Source organism: Sceloporus occidentalis, unplaced genomic scaffold, assembly GCF_023333645.1.
Source record: "Sceloporus occidentalis isolate IW3139 unplaced genomic scaffold, rSceOcc1.0.p SCAF_1, whole genome shotgun sequence".
Taxonomy (NCBI): Eukaryota; Metazoa; Chordata; class Lepidosauria; order Squamata; family Phrynosomatidae; genus Sceloporus; species Sceloporus occidentalis.
In genome coordinates, this window is record NW_028316981.1 from 163,374,861 (window position 1) to 163,387,573 (window position 12,713).

The 12,713-nt window shown below is 40.9% G+C and overlaps 1 protein-coding gene across 1 annotated transcript; it reads left to right on the forward strand.

The window, feature by feature from the left end:
- The first annotated feature begins 362 nt into the window (after positions 1–362).
- Positions 363–11,571, forward strand: LOC149322613 (keratin, type II cytoskeletal 6A-like). The gene is made up of 9 exons (XM_089480426.1): positions 363–890; positions 3,483–3,697; positions 5,522–5,582; positions 6,409–6,504; positions 7,789–7,953; positions 8,138–8,263; positions 10,120–10,340; positions 10,910–10,944; positions 11,306–11,571. The coding sequence occupies exons 1-9, from the start codon at positions 363–365 to the stop codon at positions 11,569–11,571; spliced, it is 1,713 nt and encodes a 570-aa protein (XP_089336552.1).
- Positions 11,572–12,713: the final 1,142 nt, after the last annotated feature.

A 12,713-nucleotide genomic window follows, 5' to 3' on the forward strand; every position in this document is an offset into this window, starting at 1 on the left:
TCTCCTTTGCCTAGTTCAGAGGCTTACAAAAGTGATCATTATTCCCAAATGACACACAGACACAGAGCTTAGGCTGTGGTCTTTCCAGTCAGCCTTTCTTTACAGGGGTGTGTGTCTGGGTGAAGTGATGTCACTGTTCACAAACACCTCAGGGCATGCCCAGCCTCATTAATCAGAAAGATGATCCACATTCTTAATCACAACCAATCCTGCTTCCTTGAGAATATAAATAAAAGCAGAGCCCTAAAGTGGTAGAGAACACAAGTACACCAGCCCCTATTGAAGCCACACTTGTGTGTACTCATTTTCTCTCCATCTTTTTTCTTCTTCTTTTGCCACCTTCTTACTCTTCACCAGTTAAAATGGCTCACCAAACTACTGTCAAGGTCCAGAGGAAAGGCTTCAGCAACTCCTCTGCCATCGTGCCTAACACTTGCCGCACCAGCTTCAGTTCACGCACTGTGTCCAGAGGTGGAAGTTGTGGTGTTGGCAGTGCTGGTTTTGGTAGGGTTGGTGGAGGTGCTGGATTTGGTAGCCGAAGCCTCTACAACCTTGGTGGATCTAAGAGGATCTCAGCCGTCGGGGGAGCTTCTGGTGCTGGTTACTGCAGTGGCATTGGTGGTGGCTATGGGTTTGGTGGTGGCAGCATCTACGGGCTTGGTGGAGGTATTGGTGGTGGGTCTGGGGTAATGGGAGCTGGCTTTGGTGGAGGAATGGGTGGCCCTGGCTTCCCTGTTTGCCCACCTGGGGGCATCCAAGAAGTGACTATCAATCAGCACCTGCTGGCACCCCTAAATCTGGAGATTGACCCCAACATACAGAGAGTACGTAAAGAAGAGAGAGAGCAGATCAAGACACTCAACAACAAATTTGCCTCATTCATTGATAAGGTAAGAGAATAGGATGTCCATCCTCTGTTAAAACAGCAAGAAGGAGATCTGAGAAGAGAAAGGAGCAGAATCTTGTCCTTCCCAGAAGGCTCAAGAAAAAACAAACAATTGTAGGCTCTCTTAGCTTGTGTGTTCTTCTTCATTAAACCATTTTGGCATCTTGACCACATGCATCCCAGTTTTTATCTGTGAAATGTTGGAGAGTGTGGTTTTCACAGATGCTTTCTTTTGTCATTTCTAGCAGCCAAAGCAGGTTTAACAACTCAAGAATTTATCTACTACTACTTCTAAAATTCTAGCTCATATCATTACCACTGTTTACTGCAGAAAGATATTAGCCATGCGGACAGTGCAATGTTGCAAATGCTTCATTTCCTTTGTTTATACACTGCCACAGGCAACCTAACATGCAGGAATTATGTTTAGCAATGCATTTTCTCGGTATGGAAATAAAATGATAGGAATTTTTTTTACAGTTTGATACATTAATGAAAGAGAAAGCTGAATCAATTTTTAGGTTCCTGCTTAGAAAGAAGATCTCAGTATTCAGTAGTTTCAATAAGACTGCTGTCCTAGGAGATTTTATTGGGAAGTAAGTCCCCTTGAACTTACAGTGGGCTTACATCTGATTAAATATTTATAACCTTGATTCAGAGAGTAGCAAAATTTCCAGGGGTCCTCCATATCCTTTACTTTGATAACTGTGTATGCCAAGATGTTGTTAGACAACTAACAAAGCTATTTCTAAAATAATAATAATAATAATAAAGTTGATAGTCCAGACCCATGGTGGGTCTGCATAAATTCAACCTAGACGATGAGGACACTGAAATAGTAAAAGAGTTCCCGTATCTTAGATTGAACATTGATAAGAATGGAGACTGCAGTCAAAAATCAGAAAACTAGGAATGGGAAGAGCAGCTATGAAAGAACTAGAAAAGATCCCAAAGTGTAAAGATATACAAAAGTTAGAATCATCTCACTGGTCTTTCCTTTATATGGATAAAACATAGTTGAAAGAGCAGATGACTCATGTGAGCTGTAATGTCATACTATAGGGGAGGATCAAGATATGGACTCAAGATGCATGCATGATGAAGCTTGTTTGGTCCTTTTTCATTTATTGATTTATTCATTCAGCCATTCATTGTTACAGTTTGCCTCATCACAAAGTCTTAGCACAGTTACAACATGTGAAAAACAATTAAGAACCTGTGCCCGTGAAGGTTAAATCTTCCAGTGCTCAGTGGGGCTTAGCCTCAGGAAAAGGTGCATAGAATTGTGGGGTAAAAAGTCCAGTTAAAAATCCAGTAAATAACAACTGATATTGCTAAAAAAAAAAGTTACAACCCCACCCCACACACACAATTTTGCTGTAGTGCAGTGAGTTTTCAGCCTTTGACCCTCCAGAAGTTGTTCAACTTGTGCTCCCAGAATCCCTGACCATTGGCCATGCTAGATAGTGTTTCTGGAATTTGAAGTCCAAACCATCTAGATGAGAAAAGATTGTGAACCACTGTTCTAGTGGTTTCACCATGATGCCAACAAACAGGCTGAGCAGAAGGAAATAGAGACATTCCTTTAGACCATGGGTTCCCAAACGTTTTGGCTCATGGAGCCCTTATTTCTATGGTAGAGCCCTAAGAGGCTTATACTATGTCTTACAAGTTAATGGTGTTTAGGAGTATATATAAGAATATATTCTTATTCCTTAATTTTAGCAATAGCAATACCAAGCACATTTCCATACCACTTATCAGTGCACTTAAGCACTTCCTAAGTGGTTTACAATGTGTAAGCTAGTTGCCCCCAACAAGCTGGGTACACATTTTAGCAACCTATGGAAGAATGCAAGGCTGAGTGGACCTTGGAGCCCTGCCTGGAATCAAACAGCCTTGTGGCTGCAGTACAAGCATTTAACAACTGCACCACAAGAGCCCCTTTTATTCATTTTTTTCCCTTTCATTTTACTGGGACAGCTGCAGAGCATTTGAGAAGTGCACGCAGAGCCCTAAGTGCTTCTTGGAAACCCGTCTTAGAGGATGCTTGGTCCTGGGCTTAGATGGATTTCCAGTACAGAGTGGGAGAAAATACCATGACCATGGCCTTGTCTGCATTGGCCAGGATACTTTGGGGGTAGCCTGGAGGATTCTGGTTTCAAAGCTGCCCCTAACTCCCCACATTACATGGCTCTTCATTTCATTTCCACACCAGGGTGGCTAGCTGCACATGTGGCCCATTGAGCCATCTGGTATGCCCACTGTCACTGTGTGCCTTCTGAGGTCAGAATGAAGTGCCCAATGATGGTCACATGGCTGGGTACCTTTTGCTGACCCCAGAGTAAATAACTGGCAAGTCGGCAGATGTGCCAGATGACTCAATGGGATGCCCATGCAGAGAGCAACCCCCACATAGATACTGAGGGCTCTGAATCTTCCTGGAAGATCCCGACTAAGTGGTATGTTTTTAAAATGCATGTTAAGATTGTTATGCCCTGGTTCTAGTGTGCAAATGCTGGACATCCAGACTGCTCACACCAGAACTGGGGTTTAAAAATGTGTGCTATTATACTTTTGGACCTTTTGCTTTCAGGTACGGTTCCTTGAACAGCAGAATAAAGTCTTGGAAACTAAGTGGACGTTGCTTCAGGAACAGGGCCATAAAACCATTAGAAACAACATAGAACCACTTTTTGAAGCTTACATCAACAATCTGAGGAAACAACTGAATAACCTGGAAAATGACAAAGGAAGACTCCTTGGGGAACTGAATAACATGCAAAACATTGTGGAGGACTTCAAGAACAAGTAAACCTTTCTTCTTCTTACAAACTCTTCTTTCCTTTGCTCCATTCTACACCCTTGTGTCTTTCCTATACAGGGCACAGCCCACTCTTCCACAAATCTGGGGAAATCACAAATATAAATAAAAAATGTAAATACTATTTTTTTTTACTGAGAGAACACTTATCTAGGAATCTCTAGGTCCTCCAGCACAGCTCTATGGTCAACATGTGGTGGGAGCTGACCATAGAATTGTACTGAAGCAACTAGAGTTTCCTAAACAAAAAATATTAATCAAATTCCCAAATTGTCAAATTTCCAAAAGGGAAACCAGTGACTAAGGGGGCTGACTGTACTGCTTTTAAAGCCACAGTTCTCACAAACCGCCATCTAATTGCATATTTCAATGCAAAATGCTTGGAGGATGTTTGGCAACACGTTTGTGTCCCCTTTTTTCCCCATGTGTATCTGACACATGTTAGATTTCAACATGCCACTAGCATCCAAAATGCTCCCCCTCACATGGTTTGATGGAATAGCAGTCACGGCTGGTGGCTCCCACATCAATGGGGTGGTGTATCCACCCTCAAGTGTAGCCTGAACTTTAAAGGAACTATTCAAAGTGCTGAATGAGATTCCTAAACTTGGTTGAAAACCTTGAATTGCCTCTTTAAAGTTATTACTGAAGTCTAGACAATATATTCACAGGTCTCTTGACACTGACATCAACCACCACTATGAGCCAACAAGATCATGGAAAGGTGGCACACTCACCACATAGGGCCTGAGCAGAAAGGCAGTGTCCCACATCTAGTTCAGACCTGGTTCAGTCTCTGGACTGGCATGATGATAGGTGGGTATTTATACGCCCTAGCAGTGGAGCCAATGTCATCCTGTATCCATTACCAGCCACTGCTGTCACGGCTTCATGAAAGATCCACATCATGGCCCATAAGGGCAGAAATTGAGTGTCTGGCTACACGCATGTGACCAGGTGCTCCATCTGATATCACAGGCCACAACAGGGGCTTTCAGGAAAGAAACATGTGGTGTGCTGGCTGTTGCTGTGGAGTTTTCAAGAAACTCCATAGGAAAAAGCCAGTCTTCTTTCCCTGCAATAAGGCACCTTTGGACTGGGGCTACTGGCCTGTGGCATCCATATAGGGTGATGTGAGGCCACGTGTACAGGCCTTTGAAGAACATTTCACACAGGCTGATTTTAAAAGAACCATTGGAAATCAAAAGTGTATCGACCTGAAGCTAAATATCAACATGTTTGATAATTTTGTTTTCAGCTGTATATTGCCTAAGCAAAATATACCTGTCAAGAAGTGTAGTCTTCAGGAAGGAGTCTTCTCCTTGTCCCACCAGTTGGGCCGATATGAAATGGAAGGACATACAAGATAGCCTTCTTAGTTGCAATTCGCAAACTCAGTTGCAAAACGCCCTCCTCCCCTTGGTGGTCTGACCAGCGCCAAAGTTGGCTTCTTTCTGGTGTCAACCCAAAAGGTGGCTTTTTATTAAAGCCTTTGGAGATTAATTTATTCAAAGTTTATATGGTTTTAAGTTGTAACTTTTTAAATGGTTTTAACTGTTGCATTATGTGTGTTCTTCATCTGGAATGGTTTTGAATCTTGAGATCCTATGATAAAAGGCATGCCACAGCTTAGACTATGAGGCTTCCAGGTCTTCCTTTGCAAGAATATTTTGTCCATGACTTTTACAGCCAGTTGGTCCATTATGATCAAAAGTAATCTCTTTGATCATTCTAAAATCCTATCAGCATTATAGTTCCTAGCCACTGGACTGAATGTAACACTGATTTTTCTGCCTCTTCTGGCCTAATAGATATGAAGATGAGATCAACAGGCGTACAACTGCAGAGAATGATTTTGTCACACTCAAAAAGGTGGGTTTTGCAAATAGCATAACCAGGATGCAAAGGTGGAGAAGATAAAAGTGACAAGGAGCACTCCTTTGGTATGAAAGGGATTAGGCCACCTTCTTCATCGGCAAATCCACCAACCATGGAAACTTTTCAGTTTAGAATATGTCTGCACAAGAAAAGCAGAAACATTTACAAAACTTTGGGGTCATTGCTATAAGCAGAACTTGAAAGTTTTAAATGGCCATTTGTAACTTTAAAAAAATAAAATGTTCACAAATGTTAACAAATGGACATACAATCCCCCCCCCCCCCCATGTTGTCACTGGCATTAGCCAGTAGTACCCTTTGACAAGTTTTATTGTGTCAGAACACATGACAACATTTTTTAAAATATCAGCTGTTGTGAGAGTCAAAAAAACTGGTGACTTTTTCATTTTCAGTGGGTTTGAACCCAGACAAAAAAGTATATTATATTTTATATAAAAGTGGAATGTATGTTCTTTTTTTTAAAGCACCACTTTGGGGTTTTACGCAAAACTCTTACGTTTTGTGCAAAATACAATGTTCTTTGGGAAACCATTTTTTGCACAAAAAAGTCCCCAAATGTAAAACAAATGTTGAAAAATGCACATAATTTTTCATAATCCAACCAGTGGGAGTGGGGAAAATCATTTGTTAGTGTGGCTTTCATGTTATTGTATGAACAAATAACATAAAATAAACAAAGATTTCTTTCACAATTATAACTAATTCCTTTAGTTATAATGGCCCCCTCCTCTAAAACTTGTGATCATCTAGCTATGAATTTCCAGATTCTGGTTCAACAATACTTTGCCTCCACCCCCAGGATGTGGATACTTCCTACATGAACAAAGTAGAACTAGAAGCCAAAGCAGCTTCATTAAAGGATGAGATCGACTTCCTTAGAGCCCTGTATGAAGAGGTAACAGTTATTATTATTCTCTTTAAACTGAGGTGTTCTGTGCAGAGTGCCAAAGAACTCAGCTATTCATCTGCTTCCCTGTTCTCTCACAAAAAGCCAACACACACACACACACACCAAAGCAAGGAATATCAAAGGAAGAATCCAATTCTCCCTCTCAGTGTTTCCTACAGAGAGTTAGCAATATGTCCATAGGAGCAAATATTTCCCATAAATTATATATGGCAATATTTCCCAGAAATTGTATTCCTAGTTACATCTTTAACATGCCAGTTTTAGTTACAGTGAACCTGAGGCAAGCAATAATGTCCTGCTGATGCAAATGATCTAAGGAATTTTAAGGAAATTTCAATGATACCCTGTCCCCCAACCCCCTTCAAAAAAAGAAAAGAAAAATATACAGAAAATATCTCAAAGGGATTCTACATACACCTTCTCTCAGCATTACGGTGGGAATGCAATTTCACCTGTTGACGCTTCTGGTTAATGTCTGCTGATATAGAATGCTTTCATGACTTCCGTGAGGAATTGTTGATCTTCCCAGCATTACAGCCTGTGCAAGCTCCTAGCCTTTTAAAAAAGAAAACCTTTTTAATCTGATGTATTGTAGTTGGGATAGGTGGATGTGCAGAGAGAGAAGAGGTATGGAAGATTGCTGATGAAATTAATAAATCTAGCAGAAACAGACAAATTATCTATTAGGTACATTTTGAAAAATTGGAAAGCAAAAAGACTGTAAACCTTCAATTGACTTTTTTTCCAAAGAAAAAACAATTACTTTTGGTTTTGATTATTAGAAAGGATTGAGTATGGAAAGAAGAAAATAATTATAAATGTTAGAGCGTGAGGTATGAATAATTTCAAATAAAAAGATTGGAAGTCATCTCTTTATTTTTGTCCCTTTTTCTTTCCCCTTTTCTCTTTCTTTATTTTCAGTTTCTTTTAATGTATTGTAAAAATAGTGATAAATATTTTTTAATTAAATATGTGAAATTTCAAAAGCACAGAGAACTAGGTTGAAATTTCAGGAATAACAGTGTGGGGTGAAGGGTCATGTACAACTCTTTCTTTCTATTTTTATGGGTATTGTATGCATGACTCAGATCTTTGTAATTCACATACATTTATCAGAAAATAGAGATTTTGGAAGCAGAATCAATTCTACAGAAAATACAAGAATGCACAATTTTGTATATTTGAGGGTTTGCTTGCTGCCTGGAATGGGAACTTACAAAACAAAAATAAAGTTTGATATGTAGCTTTTACTGTTTATATAATCTACAGGAAATTAAACAGCTGCAGGTACAAATCTCCGACACTTCTGTGGTTCTGTCTATGGACAACAACAGGAATCTTGACCTGGATGGTATCATTGCTGAGGTTAAAGCTCAATATGAAGATATTGCAAACAGGAGTAGAACTGAGGCTGAATCCTGGTATCAAAGCAAGGTAAATCATCATAAAGTAATGAAAGAAGGACAACACGCCAATGATTTGTGTTGGATTAGTTCTGAAAATAAATCACTTTCCACGGTTTGCAAAATGAAAATAGCTTGCCTTATTTTTTAAAGGCCAATTAAATTTTGGAAATTGCCTCTCCATGTTTGCTCTGTCTGCTTTGTCTGTGTGTTAGTACGAAGAGCTGCAGGCTACTGCAGGAAAACATGGTGATGACCTTCGCAACACCAAACATATGATTTCAGAGCTCAACCGACAGATCCAGAGACTGCGAGCTGAAATTGATAATGTGAAAAAACAGGTATGCTATTACCCTCTCCTAGTACTATTACTGTATCATCATTTTTAGCCTCCATTCTCACCCACAAGAAATCAATTTTATGAATTAGGGTTCTCATCCCACCCCATTAACTCATTATCTTCTTTAGTTGAAGTGGTTTTGGACTTCTCCAGGAGACCTAGAAGGGCCACATACCCCACCAAACCCTCTACAAACCAAAATTATATTTTGTCTCCAAATGACAGCCAAGCACCCTCCAGGGAGCACGTAGAGATTTTGCTGTGGTTTTAGGCCCCATGAGCCTGAAAATGCTCAGGAGACATTTTTTACCAAGAGAAGTTAACTAGAAATAAATTTTCAATTCACTGTGTTCGTGTTTTTTTCCCCCCAAAGGCTTCTCCTGGGCCTAACGTGATGGTGGTAAATGTGATGAAAATGACCCACACCTTCTAGAGGGCATTTATGGCCTTTTTTACAAGTGGGGGCTTTGTGGCCACAAAATGCTCTAGAGCCTTATTTTTCTACCTTTCTGTGATTATTATTATTATTTCCCAAGCCCTCCCTTAAGTTGGGATACAACACAGATTTAAAAACATAAAATTATTTAAATGTTTTAAAAACACTGCTAAAACATTGTTAAAAGGTATAAACACAGGACACATTTAAATCATCCAGCATAAATTAATTATACCCTAATTTAAAATCCATTGACTGGGTAGGCCTGATGGAACAGATAGATCTTTGAGACTATTGTAAATTCATATGGCATATTTAGCTGTCAAATCTCTAGCAGGTCAGTGCACAGTCTAAGGGCATCTGGTGAAAATGTCCTCTGGGTGACACTTGCCAGTATAGTTCTGGCTGGGTGAAATAGATGTCCCCCAGAAGATCTGAGTTTACGGGACAAATTATACAGAAGGGGATAATCTCATAGGGAACTTGGAATCTTTACCCAGAAACAAACTGTCAGATAGTGGAGCGATTTTAACACTGGTGTGATATGCTTCATCCTAGATGTACTAGCAATCAATCTGGCTGCCATATTTTGAACTAATCAAAGTTTCTGAATTTAGTACGAAGGTAGCCCAGTGCAAAGTGCATTGCAAAAGTTCAGCCTGGAGGTTGCCAGTGCGTGCACTACCATCTTTCGATCTTCTAATTCTAGGAAGCAGCACAGTTTGAATATCAACCAAAGCTGATAACAGGCACTCCTGACCATTGCATCTATCTGGGCTGACATTGGGAGAGATGAATCGAGGAATAACCCCATCCAGAACTGGTTGAAATACCTCCAAAACCAGATTGGGCCCCTTAATAGAAAGCACCTCTGTCTTGTCTGGTTTCAGTTTCAATTTGTTTTTCTTCATTCAGCCCATTATCTCCTCCAGACATTTAGTCAGAGGAGACACACTGTCCATAGCTCAGGATGATTTTGAAGGTATGGAGAAATATATTTGGGTATCAGCATACCGACGGCACCCTGCTACATGCCTGCAGATGATCTCTCCAATGGTTGCATGTACATGCTAAAAAGCATTTGGGATAGAATGACACTTCGTGGTGTGCTATATCACAACTCCTTTGTATCATCCTCATGAATGTCTACATCATTATTAGGACTATAATTCCAATACCAGTCTTGGCAGCATTGCTGATGGGACAGCAGATAGTTTTTTTTGTTCAGCTGTGGTGCTTCTCACGCAGAAGGAAGCTGTGGAGGCAGGAAAAGGAAAGCTGTTCAATGGCATCTCACCCTGGGAGTTCCAATGCTCACTTAGCGACATTAATGCGCATGGCTGCGATGTAAAGAAAAGATCTGTTTGCACCAAGAAATGAACCATTCAAATTAATGGCTCTTTGATTTTTTCCCCTTATAGTGTGCCAGTCTGCAGGCAGCAATTGCTGAAGCAGAGGAACGTGGTGAGCTGGCTCTCAAAGATGCACAGCAGAAACTGGCTGAGCTTGAGGACGCTCTCCAGAGAGCCAAACAAGATATGGCTCGCCAGCTAAAGGAGTACCAGGAGTTGATGAATGTCAAGCTGTCCCTAGATGTTGAGATTGCCATGTACAGGAAGCTGCTGGAAGGAGAGGAATGCCGGTGAGTGAGAACCACTCTTAACACCCACTGACACAACCAAACTCCTAAATGGGCCATGGGCCTGGTGTAACAACATCCGTGAAATGGCCTCTCTTCAAACTCCTCCTGACCTCTGCCAGCCAACTAATTCTGAAGACATAGGACACAATAGCAACCAATTACTGTATAGGTGTTTCAGTTTGCAGGACATGGAGCTAGTTATGATTTTGTCAGAATAGCCAAATGGGGGGCTTGCTATTCCACTCTGCAGCCAGTTTAGACACTGTGGTTTTCCCATGTGCATGGATAATTAAAGTACTGTGTGGTGTGATTATTGGGAAATAAGGGAGAGAAGTGGTGAAGGTGGCCTTACAGTTGGCTGAAGCCACACTAACTACAGTCTGGGGTGTATGGTAGGTATCAAGAGAATTTTACAAAAGACCAGAGCAAGGTGTATGCACCACATAACATGCTACGTGAAGGAACTTCCAGACTTTGCCTCAATAAGCAAACATGTCTTCCCCTTTTCAAGCAGTTCCAAATGACCAGACTGTACCTGAATTCTTACCTCCCATTTTGTTTCCTGACAGGCTGGCTAATGATGCAGCTGGAGCTGTGAACATCTGTAAGTATCCTTTGGATCAACACTTAGTGAGGGGGGGGGGAGGTTATTGCTACTAGTCACCCTTCTTGCTATGTCTCTTTTACACCCATACATAGTTCTTTATTTTATATGTTTCATGCACATGGTGTGCGTATTGTGGTGGTCTTGGTGTAGCTGCCCCATTTCTGCACTTGGTGTACCATCTGGCATTTCCTGCGCTGGTGTTATAATCCAGCTCAATGTGTCAGTGGTGATGCAAGGTCTTTTGCAGCTAATTTGACCCACTTTCTCCCTGAGGGTATTTTCCTGCCCCATTCCATTTCTTTTGCTTCATTAACAAATTCTGAATGAGACTTAAGCTTGTGCTGTTTTCTTTTCACAGCGGTAGTATCTTCAACTATTTCACGGGGAGCTGCTGTTGGCAATGGTATTGGCTACAGCGGTGGAAGCAGCCTCAGCCTGGGAGGAGGGAGCAGTTTTGGAGTAGGAGGAGGAAGCCTGGGACTTGGAAGCGGACTGGGCATTGGAGGAGGCAGCTATAGTTCTGCAAGTGGAAGAAGCATCGGAGGAGGAGGAGTGAGCCTGGGAGGTGGCAGCTCCTCTAGTGTGAAATTTGTCTCCACGAGTCAGAAAAGTTACAAAAGCTAAACCCAAATACCTGACAGTCTTTTAAATGTGAAAATGGAACAAAAATCATCTCTCTTCTGGGCTTTTGTCTACATAACACTCACAACTTTGCAACAGATTCATAAAAACATCCATTTTTTTTTTCAAATCTCACATGGAAATATACGACACTTTTCAAATGATCACTCAATACTGTATTGAGATATGCCTTCTGCTCATATGTAACCTTGTTTTCCCTCTTCCTTGCCTTGTCTGTTCAGACTACACATGTCCTAAACCCTGGTTCTGGTGCAAGCAGTCTGGGCAATGACCAGCATGTTCCATTCTAGAACCAGTGAATAAAAGCCACATTTTAAAAACTTACCTGTTACTCCAGATCTTCTTGAAAGATCTAGAGATCTCTGTCCCCATGGCACTGTGTGGACTGTCTGCACAGGCATTCCACTGAGCTGACCAGTGCATCTGCTGTCACTGTGGGTTGTTTTTTTTTATGGCAGACTTACCAGGCTGCTCAGTGGGACATCCTTGCAGACAGGTGCCATAGAACAGAAATGGAAATTCAGGGAATGTGGGGAGATAAGGGCAGCAGTGAGGTCAGGATATTCTGGGCTGCCCCTGGAGAATCCTGCCCAGTGCAGACAAGGCCCAAGCTGACTTTCAGGATTGAGTGCTAAATTTGTATAATCTAGACCTCTGTTTGTTTGTGCTTTGGGTTGTTTGAATCCTGACTTCACTTTTGAGTGTGTTATTGTGTCCAATAAAATGCATATTGTAATTTATATAGTTTTCTCATTTTGAATATCGAATACAAGTATCAAGACATAAAGATTACAATGGTGTTTCAAATTATACTTAGCCCTTCCATAGGGCATTTATAGAACCTCAGGTTATTTATGACATTCTTACAACAGAACAAGGAAACAGCCAAATGGGTGAAGGCATGAGTGATGCCTAAAGCCATCTAGTGAGTGTTTAAGTCAGCTTTGAACTAGGGACTCCTTAGCTTACTTCTTCATTACAAGGGTAGCTAGGTATATAATAAAAGAAGTAGCATTGGTAATATTTTACCTAAAAACAGTTTAGCCATTCAGCTGGGAGTATTACATTGGGCAAAAAGTGATTTTGTAGGATATTTTGCTTATTTCAATACAATAATGCAAACT

Bases quoted from the DNA above. Each gene is read 5' to 3' on its own strand.
- LOC149322613 (XM_089480426.1), top strand. From the start codon at position 363: ATGGCTCACCAAACTACTGTCAAGGTCCAGAGGAAAGGCTTCAGCAAC. The intron at 6,505-7,788 runs GTAACAGTTATT...TATAATCTACAG, and splicing joins TTAGAGCCCTGTATGAAGAG to GAAATTAAACAGCTGCAGGT. The intron at 7,954-8,137 runs GTAAATCATCAT...TCTGTGTGTTAG, and splicing joins AATCCTGGTATCAAAGCAAG to TACGAAGAGCTGCAGGCTAC.